We start from the raw sequence: 20,334 nt of genomic DNA on the forward strand, positions 1-20,334 counted from the left end.
GAGAAAATTATTTTCCTTCTTGTATAAGTCAATGTTTAGTTATAAAACCAGTAATGAAATGTGAAGAAGGAAAAACAGAATTAGTAAATGCAGAAACTATGACATCTCAGTTGAATGAGAGTAAACAAAGAAGGAATTAAGAACTCAGCAGTGATATGTCAAGAACTATGTAATGTTTTGAACAACCAACAATAAAAAATTAAAAAAAAAAAAAAAAGAACTCAGCAGTCCTCAAAGCCAAGATTTAGACATTTATGAAGAGGAAGTGGCTGCCACAGAAACAGAGGGTGGTGCCCAAAAGGGGCAGAACAACAACAACACAAAAATATAGTCTCAGGAGCTGGGCTGCTGAGTGCTGCTGAAAGAGTATTACTGGGCCTCTTGTATGCTTATCGGTTGGTTTCTGCACACAGGAACCACGAAGGGAGGCTCTTTCCTCATATTACATCCCAACAGTGTCTTTCTAGAACTTTCTATTGACAAAGACTAACATTAGGCCAGCTGATAAGGGGAAAGTGCTTACAGGGTCCAGTTCTAGAAATAATAAAGCTGAGCACAAAATGGCGGATTTGTAGTTAAAAGATTGAATTGATTACGGAGACCTCTCATCCACATTTTTCATCTTCTGGAGGTATTCAGGTTTGGCCTTTCCCCTAATATGAGCTCTCCTTTAAAACACTAAAGCACAGAGTTCTAAGGTGTTTCCTATTTCACCACAGATAGTATTTACATTCTGTACTCCTTATTGGTTTGGGGGTGATTAATGAAGAAGGAGTGAAAATACATTAACTCTACCATCTCCCTATATTTCATTTTTTTTGGTGGTGCAGGGGGGTACCAGGGATTGAACTCCGGGCACTGGGCCACTGAACCACATTCCCAGTCCTATTTTGTATTTTATTTAGAGAAAGGGTCTCACTGAGTTGGGCTGACTTTAAACTCCCGATCCTCTTGCCTCAGCTGGGATTACAGGCATGAGCCACTGCGCCCAGCCCTATATTTCATTTTAAAGCTAATACCTCTCTCTTAAATGTGATGGTCTCCAGAGCAATGGCAGTCTCTAATTCATCCTTATTTCCCTGTTTCCTTCAGTGCCTCACCATGTTACAAGCTCCATGAAGTTGGTTAAATTAAATAAAATTTAGTTGCTTAAAAATAATTTTATAAAACTCACTATTTGTTTCAATCATTTTTATAGCCATAAAACAGGAACCTGAATCTCCATAAACTGTCTTATAAATCTATGTTGTTTATTAAAATAAGAAATAAGCAAAAGCACTTATAGATCAATGTAAACTCACTTTGAGTTCTACAAGAAAAGCAACCCACTTTGTCTATGTACATATTTGCAATAAAAAAGAAATGTTACTTTTATTAATTTGTTTAATGAGTACATTACTCTATTACCTTAGACACATGCTGCAATATAATATTTTTCTAATGGCTGTCTTCTAAAGTGCATTAACTTATTTTAAAATGCCTATACTTACCAATTCAGGAATGTCTTTTACTTTCAGAGGAACTTGGATTAAACCCAAATGAGTCCTGAAACTAAGAGAATCACCATTTTCATAATTTGGGTTGCGAAGATTAATTAATACCTTTAAAAACAAATCCAACAAAATTGGTTAATTGTCAAGCAGTGATATTCTTGGTACATCAGTAAAAAATTAAAAACTGTTTGGAGTTATACATATATTTTAATCACATTTTAAAATTGTATTGAAATATTAAAATACAATACCATAAATATGCTTTAAAAATGGTTTTAATATCCTAATTAATGATCTACTTTATAAAATTAAAAAGTTAAGAATTTAGTTAGAAATAAAATCTTTTGATGGTGAAGAAAATAAAAATTGATTATAACATGGAAGTAGTTACCAGAAAAATTTTTAGAATGAACTCCAAGACTTTTAAAAACAGAAATTGATAAGATTTTGAGGAAGATGGTAGAATAACATTGCAGGGTATCTCCTCTAAACCAAATCCAACAAAACAAACAAAAACAAAAGGAGAAATTTCAAAAGCACAGCTAAGAAAAAAGACCGTTACAGCTTTCAAAAGTTTGCAGATAAAAATCATCTTAGATATTTGTATATCCTTTAAAATCTAGTAATCTTACTTCTGCGAGTATGGAATATGAATATGAAATTTCAAGCAGTGCATTCCATATGAAATTTGGACAATGAAAGACTATTAATAAAGCACTATTATAGGGCTGGGGATGTGGCTCAAGTGGTAGCGTGCCCGCCTGGCATGCGTGCTGCCCAGGTTCGATCCTCAGCACCACATACAAACAAAGATGTTGTGTCTGCCAAAAACTGAAAAATAAATATTGAAATTCTCATTCTCTCTCTCTCTTTAAAAAAAAAAAAAAAGCACTATTATAACAGAAGAATATGAGACAACTTAAATATCGTATTAGAGGAGATTACTTAAGTAAATTAAGGTTAATTCATATAATAAAATATAGCCTAATAGGCTTCCATTTATATAATGGCTATGAAAAATGTTTATAATATTACTAGTTCTCAAAATTAAAAGTTCTGGGGATGCAACTCAGTGGTAAAGTATCCCTGAGTTCAATTCCAGTGCCAAAAAAATTAAAAAATAATAAAAAGTATACTAACAATATGGTTACTGCTATGTGAGGATATGTAGATAAATTTATTCTTTGGTAACTTTTTTAAAATATTTTTTTTTTAGTTTTTGATGGACTTTTATTTTATTCATTGATTTATACGAAGTGCTGAGAATCAAACCCAGTGCTTCACACATGAGAGGCAAGCTCTCTACCACTGAGCCACAACCCCAGTCCCATCTTTAGTAATGTTTTGTTATTTTTCTAACAACATATATTTTTCTGGACAGAATAATAATAACCTAAAAATATTTTTAACTGAGACTGTTGAGGAAAAGAAACCACGAAAAGTCCAGTGGAGGAGATTATAATGATAGAATACCATGATATCTGAAGAAGGCAAAAGGAGTTGGTAACTGATGGCTGATAAAATGGAATGAGTTATGAGGCCAAATGACTTTTCTAAAATTATAAATATTATATCAAAATTGGAAATATCAATGGTGTTTGTTTTAACAAACAATGTTGAATGTACATAAGTATAGAACAGCACAACTTTAGCCTAATTACATAAATAAAAAATTATACTGCACGACAATTCCCAAGCAGAAAACAGCAAGTGGAGAAGAAACTGAATATATGGATAACAGAAAAGAGAAAATATTAGAAATGCAGATATAATTAAGAAAATATTATTGAATTAAAGAAAAATATCTCAGTATGACTAATAAAAGAACAAATTCAGCAACAGTCCTCAAGGAAACAAGATGTTATAAGCTATTACAAAGTTATCTTTGTAAAAATTACATGAAATTCCAGTCCTTAAGTAACCATGTGCTAAGCACTATTCTTCCTGTTGGTGACAGAGCAGTTAAGGTTAGAATTAATTCATAACTGGTTTGTGGTAGCTTTGTTCTTACCTCCAGGGATACTTGTAAATCTCGTAATGTGACCCGTTCGTTAGTCAAGATGAGAAGAAATACACTAACTAATCGTCTGTAATGGGCTATTTAATGTCCACACCTCCCCTGGAAATATTCCATATTTGCTTGCTTATGTTATATTTTGAAAAAAAAATTTGGCACCTGATTTAACCAATGGGGGTATAAAAGACCCTCTTGAAAAACTTGTCCCTGATGTAACAGACCAAGATAGCCCTCATGATCTTGATATTTTATAACCAAAGAACAAGCATATGTTATGCAACTAACAAAGGACAGATGGAACGCTGCTGGAAATGTAAGTTTCTTTGTGTTTACTCTTGCTGCAAAAAAGTCTAATGGGGTGACCCTATGAAGTCCTGTGCTTGTTGTCAATTCCTTGACACTGTGTAATTGTTGCAGCAATGAACAAAACAGAAAGAAAACCTCCATCCAACCTTCCATTGTTATGGTAGAAAGCAGCCAATAAGCAAAATAAAGAAAGAATGGGTTACATAATGATAATTGCTGTATAGAAAAAGCTGGAAAGACATAAAGAAATCCAACCAGGGAGTTAGGGGGTGCTTTGCCGAGGTGATATTTAAGCAAAGATAAGAGGAATGAAGGAACAAGTTGGGGGGGGGGGGGATTTGGAAGGAAGTTGAGGGAAAGCAATGAGGCTAACGTGACTGGAATAGAACAAATCAGGAGGAAAAGTAACAAAATAAACTCAGAGATATGATGGAGCATCAGATTAAAGAGGGTGTTTTGGGCCACTGTCATAACTTTGGATTTTATGTAGAATAAGATGGGAAGCCACTGAATACCAGAAGAGTGACCAGTTCTGAATTGCATTTAAATTTCATTTGAAAGTTGTGCTAAGAACAGATTCTAGGTGGACAAGTAGTGGCCAGTTAGGTCACTACTACATAGTCCAAATGAAAGATGATAGGCTGGAGGTGGCAGTAGTAGTGATGACAAGAACTGGATATCATTTTAAAGGTAAAACTGACAGTATTACATGCAAGATCCAAGAGAAAGAGTAGAATTAAACTTGGGTGAATTAAAACAACGAGTTTCCATTGCTCACTGAGTTTCACTTGGATGTTTGCTATACCTCTCAAACTTAACTACACTCATCTTCACTAATGGACATGTCCCTCCTCCTATATTCTCCATCCCAAGCGAATACCTCTGCCCAACTACCCAATCTAGACAATGGGAGGCATTATCATTTCTTTTTATCATAGTCCCATGTCTACTCAGTTCCTAAATCTTCCTTAAAATCTTCTTCAAATCTGTTAAATTCTTTCCATTTCCAATGCTGTTTTTTCAGTTGACCCCTCATACTTTCCTTCCCTGTACTCCTAAAATAGGGAAGGAATAAAGAAAGAAAAGATGTACTGAATACCTGTATGTGCAGGCTGCAGGCTACATGATTTATAATCACTATTTGTTAAGTAAAATCTTCCTACTTAATTTATCTGCCTCTAATCTTTCCATATTCCAATATATTTTCAAGGAGCAATCCAAACACAACTCTGATGCCATTCCACTCTTTCAGTGGTTCTAGGATATTGTACAGGGTGATTTCTCTGCCTGGAGATATTTTTACATTATCATTTCTCTCACATTATTCCTTCATCTGTGTATGTATAATTATCCAACTGAACCTACCTCAAGAAAATCCTTAGGTGCATATACAGGTCGGAAAAGGCTTAAATCTAGAATAAGACAGATTAAAACAAAATTTCAGTTAATATATGAAATCTTAGTAGTAATAAATGTCTCTTTCCTATGTTTCTGTGCAAACAGATCAATTCAAATGCTTGCTGAGTACTGATTATTTGTCATACATTGTGTTAAATATTGGGATAAAAAAATGAATACAATCTCTCTCCTTCCAGCCTAAATGGCATATTACAGAAAAAATTAAGTCTCTTGGATAAATTAAAATAAATTATTTAGAAGTGAGTTAACAAAACATTGTCATTGTAATATAAAGGTTCTATATGGGAATTCTCCAAGTACTTGGAATATAAACAATGCATTATTACTGAATTCCTCTAGTTATATTGAGCTGTTACCCTTTTCAATTCTAATTGTGCACCGCTTCCTCTATTAAGACACTTATTTCTTACCCTATTGCCTTGACTTTTTTTTTTAAAGCAGTAGAGGGAGGGCAGGAGAATGAATATGTATTTGTCTGTCTGTACAATTATAGGTATTCATTTATCATAATAAATGAAGTACAGTTGTTACACAATTTTTACCTTGATTTGATCTCATAAAAATAGAAGGGAAACTGATAGAGAAGAGGAAGGGGATGGAGAGAAAGGTATGGGGAAGTATTGAAGAATGACATCTAACAAATTATGCTATATCTAAGTACAAAAACACCATAATGAATACAGTTTTCATATACATATATATAATGCACTAAAATAATAAAAAAATAAAAGGGAAATCAGTAGAGCAAGCAGATGAGGGTAAGGGAGAAGAGAGAGAAAGGGAAGGTACAGGGGAATGAGACTGATCAAATTATATGCTTACACAAATATGACATAATGAATTGTATTATTATGTATAATTAGAATGCACCAACAAAAATGGTAAACAATTTTTACCTTAATTAAAAGATAAGAGTCTTGGGAATCAGTAAATTTTGTTTACTCTTTTGTAAAAATGTTTTAAAATGTTACTTTTAAAAAGGATAACCAACTTAAATAGCCTCAAAATAACGGAAAACACAGATCAAAGTTAGGAATTCTTAAATTGCAAAGTAGGAGTATAAGCAAACAAAACAGATGACAGAAAAATCAGTGGGGAGGAAAAGTTGTTATCCTTCAAGAGTATTACTTATTGTGTTATTCTGGAATCATAGTGAGGAAGACAATTCTTTTCCCATTACTCCATTTTGAAGAAAATTCTTCATGTACCTGGTTCATCAGTTCCCATTTCATTCCATTTATTGAGAAGTTCTTTTTGTTCTCCAACTGGTCTCTAAAAAAGGTAGTAAATTTCACATTGGTTTTATTTCTGAAACTTAGCAATGCAGTTTAAAAATAAGAATCAACAACTTATTTAAAAATTCAATAATCTACCATAACAGAAGGAAAAATAATCTTATTAAATATGATGAAACTTTTTGGAATTATACTTAAATTAATTATTTAACTATTACATTATATCTAGTCTCAAGGTGCTAATGAGTCCAAGAAAAGAAGATAAATGATTTGTACTGGCCAGTAAATTTCACAAATAAAAACTGCTCCTCAGCCACGTACTACATCTCTTACCCCATCCAGCAATCTCAGAAATGCATCGCAAGGGGGACTGGCCAAGAGAGTGTGACTGTGAGTCAGTAGCATCATCTTCCTATATGAAAGACAGTATATTATACAATACTACATATTTAGACAGTTTTTCATATAAATTTATTCTTTTTTTACACCACCGTTCTGGTGCCTTCAGTGGCTTGTCTTGGGATATTATCAAAAGAATATCCACTATATCTGTCAACCACAGGGATAAATAGTAGGTAGGGTGAATAAAATGAAGGGAAACATTTTCTCTTATTTGTGGACAGCTATGTAGAATCTAGAATGTGCCACATGATCTTTCTCTTCTTTCCCATCTCTACCCACCAAAGCCCAGAGTGACAGATTAATATTGAGTATTAGATCTAAGGGGAATTCTAGTTCTGCAAAGAGATGATAAATTTTTCTTTTCATTTCCTATATTACTACTACATTGCCTATTACAAGATCATAGTATGCCTAAACTCCATCTCCAATTCAAGATTATGACTACTGTGCTGAATTAGCCAAAATGTAAGGAGATGAAAGGTAATTAAAATCTTTTAAGTATGCTCATAATTTTTATAGCTAAATGACTAAATAATCTATACTATAAATTACACATTTCTACTTATTCTCAAAAAAGGTATGTTAGAATAATCATTAAGCATTCATAATAGAAATCTATATAGAATATACCCAAATGATTGGCATTTACAGATTTTTATTTTAAAACAAGCTAATATACTAGTTAAAAAGGAATAATGTACCTAATAGTTATACAATTTCATCATTCTTTTTTGTAATTAATTCACAATAAAATACTTAAGTATAAAAATGTTAAAAAGTACCTTTCGTGCCAATGGGATACTCAGTTCAGTGCACATACTATTTAAACTCTTCAAAATTCTTTTTTCCCAACTTCCCTAAAATATAAGGAATAATTCATTATTATTTTTCATTAATAACACTGGAACTAATCAAAAATATTAAAGTTATTATGAATTACACAGAAATGGTAAAGCTGGTTGAGATTGTTAACCTTATTCGTAAGTTCACTCAACAAATACTGATTATTGCTTACTATGTATCAGGTATCCTTAGTACTATGAATTAAGCAGTGCTACAACTTGAATATTAAATGTCTCCCAAAGTATTAAAGACTTGGTTCCCAGGGTGGCACAACTGAGAAGTGGTAGAGCTTGTGAGAGGTGGGGCCAAGTGTAGGTCCTTAGGTAACTGAGTCATGGCTTTGTTGGGGGCTGCGGAACCTCTACTTTTGCTTCCTGGATATGAGGTGAGCAGTTTCACTCTGGCATATGCTCCCTGCAACATGTTCTTCAGCAACCCTCCCAGAGACCTAAAAGCACTGAGTCTACTCAATCATGGACTGAAACCTCTAAAACCATGTATCAAAATAAACCTTTTGTCTTTATAAGTTAGTCATCTGAGTTACTTTTTTATAGTAATGGGAAGCTAACACAGCAGTGATTAACAGAAAGTCTCCGTCCTCAAAGAACTGACATTCTAGTTGAGAATAGAAATGTGGATAAATTTTAAAATGCCAATAAATCATAGGATGATAAACATCATTAGGGAAAATGCAGATAATAAAAGAGTAAATTAAGTTTAATTATTCTGTAAATGTATGATACTTAACGAATCCCAATAACAACCTATTAAAACAAAAATGTACAGCTATTACACTGTAATTTTTCTAAACACCCCTAAATATGTTAAGAGTTCATATTCTTAGAATAAAGACCTTCTTCTACAAACCACAATACTGTTATTACTCCTAAAATATTAGCAATATTTCATAATATTGTCTAATATTTAGTCCATTCAAAATTTTCCAGTTGTTCCAAACACATAGTTTTTTTTAAATCCAGGATCCCCTAACCCTAACACTAAAATTATAAAGTACATTTTTAAGTGACTTATCACAGTTCTACTAAGTGGATCTTCCACTGTATTAAGAATTTTGATTTACCACTTTACATTTAACATTAGATATTATACATAGTGAAAACAGTTAAAAGAAAAAAATATACTAGAAACAAATTAGACATCAGAAGAAAGTTCTAAATGGGAAAGAGAGGAGAAAATGGCTATATAATTTACTTGTGCTTACATATATTATTTTATTAAATATATAAAATGTGTTTCTTTACCCTCATTTTACAAATGAGGAAACGTAAAAAGAAACACATGAGAACAGAATGAGAAAGACTTAAGAACTGAAGAAATGCTGATCAAATCTTTATCGTTTTTTCTTTGATCCACAAGAGAAACAGGAACTAAGACAAAATTCACAACAAAAGAAAGAACCCAACTAAAAATTAGGGAAGACAAGAGGAAAAAAGATGTTCAATTTAGAAAACCTGGGCTTTTTATAGCTAGAATGAGAGTAAATAATATATAATATCTGACTTTTCAAATAATGAAAAGTCATTGATTTGACAAATATTTACTGGACACCAATTAAATACATGTCACTAAAGATTGATAAAACAGCATTTGTTTCACTAAGAAACACATTGCTTTATGGTGGAGGTGGGAGGAGATAAGACTGATACACAAATATCAAGAGGTGAGTCATAAAAAGTTCCTAAGAAATATATCAGTCTATATGCCATAAACCACAGAAAGAACATAAAAGAATGAGCAAAGAAACAAGAAGCTAGATATAACAAAACTTCTGGTTGTCAATGGAACTCATACCACTTTCTTGAAAATCCTTTTTTAAATAATAAAAAAAGAGATCCCAGTGGTTGGCCATGTCTTCTCCATTTCCTGTCCCATATCTATAAGATAATGAAAAGGTGGTCAAGACTTTTACAAGGTACTCCTTGCAAGAATCTCAGTTAGAAGGTCAGAGGAGTCATTTTCATCAAAGTCTGGGGTTACCAATGGAGTCATTTCCATAGATATCATAAACAGGAATAGGATTTCCTGACAATAAGGGGAAATCCAAGATGCAGAAGCAAGTGACTGCTTTCAAGCTAGATCATACTTTAGGTTCCCTCAAGAACTCAAATTGTTATTAAGTGGATTCGTTCATGTCTTCTTCACTCATGGACTCACTTATTAACATAACGAATACCTACAAAGCATAAAACTAGGACCAGTGAGTAAAGGTTATAAAGAACATACGACCATTTAATATGAGAACAAAGCATTCCAACAAGTAGAAAGTTTTAACCACAATAAGACTTAACTCAATGAAATCAGGTGTTCCCCAGTCCCAGAAATCATCAAGTGAAAGAAGATCAGAGATGAATACCTGCCAGAGTTTGGACTGGATAGATTCCTTACTATGATCATGAACATAAATTTCAATGTTTCTGATTGTTTCCTTTATGTAATATTTTAGAAGTGAAATTTAAACTGTATGAATATTTTATAGTAGGGTACATTTTCTATATTTTGTTTAATTAATTATTAATTAAACCATAATTTACTGAAATATCCATTGAGCACCTCCCATGATCCATGCACTGAGCCAGAGACACAGTGGTGAAAATAGAGACCACAGAATTTATGTGACAATATAAATAATTGAAATATTGTGGTGTGGAAGCACTGGGCAGAAGATGAGAGACACAGGAAAACCTGAGTATCTGAGATTTGGGAGTTAGAGAACCTTCCTAAAGAAACTGTCCTCTCACCTGATAACCTAAATGATGTAAGTTATCCAGAAATATATGGGATTGAGGGGAGGCAGTTTCAGGTAGAAGCAATGGTATAAGCAAAAGTTCTGCTGGAGCAAATGAAGGAGATTACACACTATTTGAGAGAAGAGAATGACAAGATGAATGGAAGGGATGGATGGACAGTGTGAGAAGACAAGAAATGACACTGAAATAGTAAAGACGCACAAGACCGTTTATTGCCTTGTAAGCTACAGTAAAGTTGAAAAACTCTATCTTGAAAGTCTTGAAAATTTTAAGAAATGGGGTGACAATACAGAAGGCAGAAAGACCAGTTAGAAAGGGAATAAGAACTAAAGTAATATATAAATAACAAGATTCTCATTTTTGCTAATGTTACTGAATTGATAATGACTTGCCTCACAGAGTTGTCATGAATATTAAAGAAGTGGGTACTTGTAAAGCACCAAAATGGTAAGTGGCAAATAATTAGAGCTCTATATGCTGACTAGTATTCGTTCACAAGAAAATTCATGCATTTATAAACATCATACTTCAGTTTCTTCAAATACTACTTTCTTTGAAACATCCCCAATGTATTTTACATGGAAATAGGGTTTTAAGATCATACAACTTTGAATAACACTGAAATAAATAAAAATAAACAGCATTCTTCACAGCAGAACTCTGATCTTGCTTTAACATGCCAAATTAATTGTAAGCATCAAAATAAAGTGGTACTGGATTAAAATCTGAAGTATAAAATAAATATCCATGTGTCTAGACTGCAGGTGTATCTCAATGGTAGAGCACTTGCCTAACATGAACAAGGCCCTGGGTTCTATTCCCAGCTCCATAAAAATAAATAAATAAATGAAGCAAGCCATAACTCTATACTGATATAAATAAATGATTAAACAAATAAATGAGGGAAAAGAGACAACTTATACAAAGAAATTCCAAATAATTTATGTAGATATTCTTTCCTCAAGGAAGTGGAACAAAATGTCCCACTCCTTAGGTGTGGGCTGTACATAGTGATTTCCATCCAGAGCATAGTGTGGAAAGAGGAGGGGGCAAAATTAATATTATAGTAGAGAAAACTCACAAACACTACCTCAGTCAGGTGATCAAAGTCAACATTGTTTTTTTTTTTTTTTCTTTTTCTTATTACAAAGAGCAAAGAACAACCTGTTAAGAAAACACCCTTACCCTGTCCTTTCCAGTTCTGCTACAAGACTTCCTGGGCACTTCCTTTTTATCACATAGCACTTTCTACCTTGTATTTCAGCTACTTGTGTACAAGTCTTATTTCAATTAAAAAACATATAGTTACCTAAATGCAGAATTTGTGTCTAATTTATATCTAAATCTTTACAAGATAGTGTCTTCTACTCAGTAGGAATTCAGTAAATATTTTTAAAATTAAATATTGTAATAATGGATAGAAGAAACAGCAAACTCATTTACTGATAACAACACAAACTCACTAAACTCCTTTAAACTGTTAATTCTTTGAAAAGAAATAAAACAAAAGTCAGAAAGATGTAGCAGAAATTACTAAAGAATGCAACTGTTAAAGGAGAGCTATAAAATGATAAGAGAATAAAAAAGTCCGAGAGTAAGATTACACAGTAAATCAAAAAGGGATGCCATCTGAGCTGGTTCTCACAAAATAGATGAATTTTCATAATGCAAGTAAGCACAAAGGGCTTTCCAGGACAGGAAAACAAAATACTGAAAGTGTTACTGCAAAAGGGAAAGAGAAAGAATCATTAGGATAGGTACACAGGACAGTTATAAGATAGCAGAGATTGACAATATGGAAAGGGAAGCTGGGGACAGATAGTAAAAATTCTTAAGTGCTCGGCTTTGGAGAAAGAATTTCATTTGTTAAGCAATTTGGATTCACTGAAGACATATTAAAAGGCAGTGAGATATGTTATAAGGGTTCATCTTCTTGTAATTCAAGGTAATAATATTAAGAGTATCTAAGGAGATGACAAGAGAAGATAGATTGAAAGTTGAAAAGTACAAGAATAACAAAGATTAAAGCACAATGTCTGAAAAAAGTAAGCACTCAATAGAAATCATCAATACCAACATTATCATCATCATCATCAATATATGGCAATGAAAAGAAAGAGCAGACTATAAGACTATAGGAAATAATTTATCAAACTTTGTGGCTATTTGCATAAAAGAAACAGAGATCAAAGGTATTTCAGTCTGAATTATTGTAATACTGATGGTTATCTATTAATAGAAATAGGGAGGTTAGGAAGAGATGCTCACTTTAAGAACAAAATAAGCTCAGTTTTAGAAATGTTGAGCTTAATCTCACATTTAAGCAGATAGTTCATTTCAGAGGAATGGAGCAAAAAGAGATGTGGCAGTAAAAAAGAGGGAAGCTGTGGAGACTTGAATAAAACAACCTGAATATTCTTTTTTAAAAAAATTTTTAGTTGTAAATGGATTTTTAAATTTTATTTATTTATTTGTTTGTTTATATTCAGTGCTGAGGATCGAACCCAGGGCCTCACACATGCCAGGCAAGTGCTCTACCACTGAGCCACAACTCCAGCTCCTGAATATTCTTAATAAAGTAAATGGCAAATGCTAAAAATGAGTGAGACAGTGATAGAAATGGGAGCCACCCAGGTATGGGAAGGTTTTAGAAAATCTAAATATAAAGCAGATATTAAATAAAGAATGAAAAAGCATTAGCAGGCAGCACGAAGAATCCACTGAAAGTTAAAAAAAAACATGAATTTAGACTAATGATTAACACATAATTATGTGATTTTCCCCTAAAGTAGTCAATAGTTTGGGAGAAAAGAAGACAACAGAAGTGGCCTTAGTCTGAGGACTAGAACAGCAAACAAAGTAGAGTAAGAGGTTATGAAGTGCAAGAGAGAACATGATGGAATGAATGGCATCGTGAAGTCCAGACTAAATAGTTTTCATTGAGAAGAGAACTGCCCAAGGGAACAGGAAACTAAAGAACTGGATGCCCCATGGAGAACAAACACAGGAAGATAGGCATACACTAACTGGAAGAAGAGATTAATTCATATGACCATACGGATTATACACAGTGACTTTCATCCAAAGAATACAGTGTAGAAAGGTAGGGGGTATGGATATTGCAGTGGAGAAAACTCACAAAATACTACCTCAGCCAGGTGATCAAGGTCAGCATCAATAATAAAAATCATATGACCATGGTTAAAGAATAAATTCAACAAACATTTTTGAGAGTGTTCTGTGGTCTAGGCACTATGCTAGATGCTGAGTGCAAAAAGCACAGTCACTGCTTTTTAATGAATATTTATTATTTAATGAATAATTTAGTGCAGGGGTTGGCAGACCTTCTATAAAAAGGCAAATAGTAAATATTTTAGACTTTGCAGGCTCAAGGTCATGATTAGAACTACTTAACTCTGCCATATTGTAAACGCAACTATAGACAATTGCAAATGAATGAATATAACTATTTTCCAACAAAATGTATTAATTCCTAAAATTTTCCTGCACCATTCTTTTTAAATTAATTTACTTATTATTTCTCCCCCTTACAACTTATTATAAAACTTTCCAAATATACATAAAAGGTGAAAATAACATTTCAGTGAACATCCATGTACAGAAGACCTAAATTCTACCATCAACATTTTACAATTAATACTTTCTCATGTTTCTAATATCTATCCATTTCTCTTTGCACCTAACATTTCATCTTATTTTTGCTTGCATTTCTAAGTTAGTTGCAGACATTATTATACTCTTCCCCTAATACTTCAACATGCATCATTAACTACAGTTCAATATTTTTGGCTCAGTTTTGTTTCTCTTGAGGTAAAATTTGCATAAAACAAAATGCCACATATAAGTATGCCTTTCCATGAGGTCTAGCAAATACATAACACATGTACAACCTAAACCATTACCAAGACATTGAACATGTCTGTCACTCACAGAAAATTCCTCTGTATTTCTTCCAATAAATCTCCACCCTCAAACTCTCAGAGGCAATAATTGCTCTGTTTCCACCATGATTATTTTTCCCCATTTTAGAACCTCATTTCAATGGAAAAAAGTATATATTTTTAAGTAAAACTTTCTTTTACCCAAAATAATGTTTTCAAATTTATTGAATCAATACATTATTGATATTCATTGATACATTACTGATACATTGGTCTATCAACAGTTTATTTCTATTTATTCTTCAATCATAGCCAATTAATTGAAGGATATAATTTGTTATTTATTCTTCCAACTGATGAACAGCTGGGCCATTTCCAATTTGAAACTCATATGAATAAAGCTTCTATGGAAGTTCTTCAACAAGTCTTTTTGTGGACACTTGCTTTCCTTTACTTTGGGTAAATAACTAGGAAGAGAAATGTCTGTCTCATAAAAGTCACATGTGTTTATTTTCACAATAAATTCTCAAAATATTTCTAAAGCAGTACCATGGGAGTTTTACATGCCCATCAACAAAGTGTAAGAATTCAGGTTACTTCATAGCCCTATCAATATTTGTCTTGTCAGTCTTGAATTGTGGCCACTCTGTTGGTTGTGCAGGGTAGATTTTTTTTGGTATTATTTTGATTTTGATTTTTCAACCTTTAAAAATGTTTTTAAAATTCCTAGCTTTCCAGGACTATAAAAATAGGAGGAAAGCTGAATTTGAACCATAGTCTACAGTTTGTTAATCCCCAATCTAGTGGGTAAATCTGAAAAGAAGATACATTCCTTTATCGTTCACATGGATTTTTATCAGAAATGATGATATACTTTAAGAATGAACTCATTATTTTCAGAATGGACTCACTTTCTCTTCCTTCAGTCATGATAGAAAACCAACCTTTGTTTCTTATACTTGATATATTAAAACTGATACTTTCTTCATATCTTTTAGAAAATTCCAAAAAATATTTAGACCCAACTTTCATAGTTTTAGTTTATTGAGTTTAAATCCCTGCAACAAAGACCACACAATTCTTTTACACGTGTATTATTTAACTATTATGTTTTATGACAAATAAGTAAGTAAATATTATCTCACCCTAAGAGATACTACCTTGAGAAAGAAATATATATATTTCCTCAAATATCTCCACATTTTTTGTTTATATTGCCTTCTTTCACCATCTAATTTTCAGGATTTTTAAATAAAAATAAAAGTTGAAAAATAAAAATGTACCTATCATCTACTATTACGGAACATGGTAACTCAAAGCAGCAAAAAATTTTTAAGAGCAGCAAAATCATGATGATAATTATTGAAGCTGTGTGATACATTTGTGGGTGTTTCTTTAGAGTATATTTGAAATTTTTCATAATAAAAACTTTTAAAAATCTAATTCCAAGGCTATTCTAGAGAGTGAAGTACAACTCTGTGATGCCCATGGAGCACTTCAGCAATGGCTACCAGAGAGCCCTACCAAGCATGGAGAAGAAGGCTCAGGAACAGTACCCTGCCAAAGGGAGGAGGAGGACCACGCTGTCCCAGTGAAGGACAGATAAGAGAATTGGGGGGAAATGTGATAAAGCTTATTTATTGAGTTTCTATCCTAACAGATTTTAATAGCTTTTCCATTTAAATTATTTTATTCTTTTAAAGTGATCTTAGTCATTGCCAATCCATTAGTATGTGAGAACAAACGTATTTCAAATATAGTGTCAATAACACTACTTTAAAGTTTGATATTTTAAGAGGGAGCACCTCAGCAATGGCTGTCAGAGAGCCCTACCTAGCATGTAGAAGGCAGCTCAGGAACAGTACTCTGACAAAAGGAGGTGAACCAGGTTGGAGGTGAACCCAGTGAAGGACAGATAAGAGAGTTGGGAAATGTGATTCATTCATATTTAATGTTTTTAGTATCATAAGACATGACAACTAGATTGTCACATGATCATTTTATTATATTTTAAATGGCCAGTATAGTACACTTTCCCCTCTTCTATTCAGTTTTTTTTCAGGATTACTAGAGTTAAATAGGTATAATCCTTGGTTACTGAAAATAAAAAGAAAGTATGCACGCACTAGGGACACCACTTTAGTGGTTCTACCCAGTCTTTCATATAATGAATAACATGTACTCCTGATATCAATGAGAACTTTACTCTGAATTACATAACTCAGCATGAAGAAATAAAATTAAAATGAACAATAGCCAACCTGAGCTTTCCTCATGTATACCAAAGGTTCCTTGAGATGTTCAGGAGGTGCAGCAGGATGACTAGGTAAAGGATACCTACAAGCAAAAAGAAACAGCTAAATATTATAAAGAACTCTTGATAATTAATTCTCTTGATAAGAAGTTATTTACCTCTGTAGTCTATGTTATAAATGAAAGAGAATATTTGTTCTATGTGCTTACATGGGGTGCAAAAATCTAATAAAACTTTAATTCTTCTCGCTCTAGTAATGAAAAAATTTTAATCATTTTAGAAGTTAAATTGCTTGATAGTCTGAATTCATAAACTGAGATAATCTCTATAAATACTCACATGAAAATGTCTATTTTAGCACATAAATATCATAATATTAAGAGGAATTTTAAGGTTAAAAATGCATTAACTTATCAATACATCAAATCATTTCATTTCTCCCAATTTCTTTGTCTAAATGATATATATTTTTAAAAAACTGAAATGGTAATATAAATACTTCTTATGATACTAATCATGTTTTATATATATATATATATATATATATATATATATATATATATATATATATATACTACATAAATTCACAAATTGAACAAAATTTGAAAATTTTATGGCATTATGAACTCTATTTTCCAAGCAGCATTACATTTTCCATTCAAAATATATAGTTTTCAAAGAAAATATATTTACTTAATCAATAAATACTTGATGTTGGCGAGGATGTGGGGGAAAAGGTATACTCATACACTGCTGGTGGGACTGCAAATTGGTGCAGCCAATGCAGAAAGCAGTATGGAGATTTTTTGGAAAATTGGATATGGAACTACCATTTGATCTAGCTATCCCGCTCCTCAGTCTATACCCAAAGGACTTAAAAACAACATACTTCAGGGACACAGCCACATCAATGTTTATAGCAGCACAATTCACAATAGCTAAACTGTGGAACCAACCTAGAAGCCCTTCAATAGATGAATGGATAAAAAAAATGTGACATATATACACAATGGAATATTACTCAGCAATAAAAGAGAATAAAATCATGGCATTTGCAGGTAAATGGATGGAGTTCAAAAAGATAATGCTAAGTGAAGTTAGCCAATCCCAAAAAGCCAAATGCCAAATGTTTTCTCTGATATTAGGAGGCTGATTCACACTGGGGTAGGGAGGGTGAGTATGGGAGAATAGATGAACTCTGGATAGGGCAGAGGGGTTGGAGGGGAAGGGAGGGGGCAGGCGATTAGAAATGATAGTGGAATGTGATGGTCATTATTATCCAAGGTACATGTATGAAGACATGAATTAGTGTAAATATACTTTGTATACAACCAGAGATATGAAAAATTGTGCTCTATATGAGTAACAAGAATTGTAATGCATTCCACTGTCATATATAAATTTAAAAATTAATTTAAAAATTAAAAATAAATAAATACTTGAGCCATTCTAAGTACTGAGTGTATGGTAGTAATTGAAACACCCCTCTGACATTCTAAGGAAAAAAGACAGTCAATAATTATGAAAACAAATACATAATATCAGGTAGTAGTAAGGGCCATGAGAAAATAAAAGCTGAGCAATGAGATAGAAGTGAAGGCCTCTGGGGAAACCCCTGCCAAAAAAAAAACCCTGAGTCTCTAGATACCTTAGTAGCGCTTATCTTACATACAAGATAATCTAAAATTATCTCACATTGTGTAATAAAGAGGCATGTGTTTAATTATATCTAAATTTAAAAAGATTTAAAATTTAGGATTGAAAATTGAGAGCTTTTACTGAAGATTTTAAAAGTTATTTAATAATCAAAGAAATTTATCCAAAAATACAAGTAACAAGAGGCAACCAGAAAGTGTTTCATATTTAGAAATACTTAAGAGCTAAGTGTTCAAGGTAAAAGAGATAGAAACGTGAATAAAACACTCTAAAATTTTGCCCTCACAGAGTTTACATTTAGTAATTTGAAGAGAAAAGAGTTGTTAGGTAACACACTCTTGTTAGGTAATCACACCCTTGATTCCTGCTTCTTGTCCCCCTCAATACTCCTCATATTTCCCTACCAACTGACAGAAACTTATTTTAGGCAACAATGATACCTTCCTTGCCCTCATCTAGCAAGTTCCTAACCAGTTTTCTCTGCTTCCAGACTACTGGCAATCTACTTGCCAATTTGCTTGACTGTTAATCAGCATGATGTTTTCTTTATTCATGAACAAATGTATTTCCAATGTCAGATATAATGTCTGGCACATAACTAGATAACTAATATATTGTTGAATGAGTAAAATACAAATGTGATCTTTGTCACTAAAAATTTTAACATAGGACCCAAATCCTCGTAGGATCCAGTCTACAAAGTCTTAATTAAGCACATCCCTGCCTACATATTAGATTCTTCCAGACCCCTTCACCTTCTACCATCCAGCCATACAAACTTTTTTTTGTTCTTCTAATGTGCCACCGTCTTTTTACCTCTGTACTTCTAGAGTGCTAGTCCCTTCTGCCAAAAATGCTTTTTCTCTCTACTAATTCTAGCTCAGTGATCCTGATCTCAGTCTGAACACTGTTTCCTTTGGTTAGCCACTGCTGAGAGCCACAGTAGAGTCGGAATGGCCCCTGGTATTTTGCCAATAGTATTGGTTGAGAGGCCATTAAGATGATGCTGAATTGATTCAATTGTATATTAGACCTTTACTGTCCGCCTCTGCACGCTACTTTGGAGTTCTCGTGGGGATTCCTGGAGAGTTCGCATTGGTTGGGGAAGTGCTGGAGGAGGGATTTCCGGTTGGTGGTTCCTGGAAGGCCGCATGCGTGGCATTCGGGGGCGTTCAGAAATAAAGTTTGTTCCTGCTTCAGTGGCTCGTGATTTGTGCCCAGCCAGATTGCGGCAAGCCACCATGGAATCCCCAAGTCTAGATAAGTGCCTGTCTTATGTGCTTCTTTTACTTACTGTACCTTAATTACCACCTTAAAGTCTGTATGCCCCTGGGGAAATAAGTTTCATAAAAGCAATAATTATCTAGCTTACTCATTCATTATTCTCATTACCTCAGAGAATAAACAAAAGGTAGCATTTAAAACTAAGAGGGCAAAAGAGAACCACATAATTTTGGAGGTACCCAGGTCCACCGCTTAAGCACTCTTTCAGTGAAAGCCATGAAGAGACTCACTCAAAACCTTGTGGTCTAGTGTAAGCACCCATTATCCTAACAGCTTCTATTTTAGGATCCTTGCTACTTGACACTCATACCTCTCTAAGGCATGGTAGACATTTACATTTATCTGCTATAACAGTGGACTATTTGTGTTATAACATAGGTATATGTTAGACACATTCATATATTTACACACATACATACATACATAGTAAGGCATTTGTTTTGTTTTGGTTTTGTATGTTGCTGGGGATCAAACCCAGGGCCAATGCATACTAGGAAAGAGTTATCCCTCAGCCAAGATTTTATTCAAGTTTTGATGTCTGTTTTCTCCAAAATTCATGTTGAAATTTAATTGCCTTGTGACAGTATTAAAGTTCCTCTGAGAAATGATTAGGCCATGAGGTCTTCACCCTCACAGGCTTTACAAAAGGAAGAGTTTAGCTTCCTTTTGCCCTTTCTTGCCCAAGTGCCTTCCATAAGGTGATGATGCAGCAAGAAGGCTCTCACCAGATGCTACCACCCTTGATATTGGAATTC

General features: G+C 33.2%; 1 protein-coding gene across 3 annotated transcripts in view; it reads right to left on the reverse strand.

Annotated features, from left to right (window-relative positions):
* Positions 1-20,334, reverse strand: part of Tbc1d19 (TBC1 domain family member 19) — a 129,631-nt gene that overhangs the window by 81,971 nt on the left and 27,326 nt on the right. For 2 of the 3 annotated variants that reach the window (XM_046423791.2, XM_046423790.2), the window contains exons 4-8: positions 16,647-16,722; positions 7,655-7,729; positions 6,444-6,507; positions 5,182-5,228; positions 1,491-1,601 (exon numbers count right to left, since the gene is read on the reverse strand). In XM_046423791.2, coding sequence (XP_046279747.1) covers positions 1,491-1,601; positions 5,182-5,228; positions 6,444-6,507; positions 7,655-7,729; positions 16,647-16,722 — 373 coding nt within the window. Of the gene's footprint in view, positions 1-1,490; positions 1,602-5,181; positions 5,229-6,443; positions 6,508-6,803; positions 6,883-7,654; positions 7,730-16,646; positions 16,723-20,334 lie in introns of those variants that run through there. The other variant, XM_046423792.2, reaches the window with a different exon arrangement.

This window comes from Marmota monax, unplaced genomic scaffold (genome assembly GCF_021218885.2).
Source record: "Marmota monax isolate L192 unplaced genomic scaffold, Marmota_monax_Labrador192_F-V1.1 WCK01_AAM20220418_F8-fsc00009, whole genome shotgun sequence".
NCBI lineage: Eukaryota > Metazoa > Chordata > Mammalia > Rodentia > Sciuridae > Marmota > Marmota monax.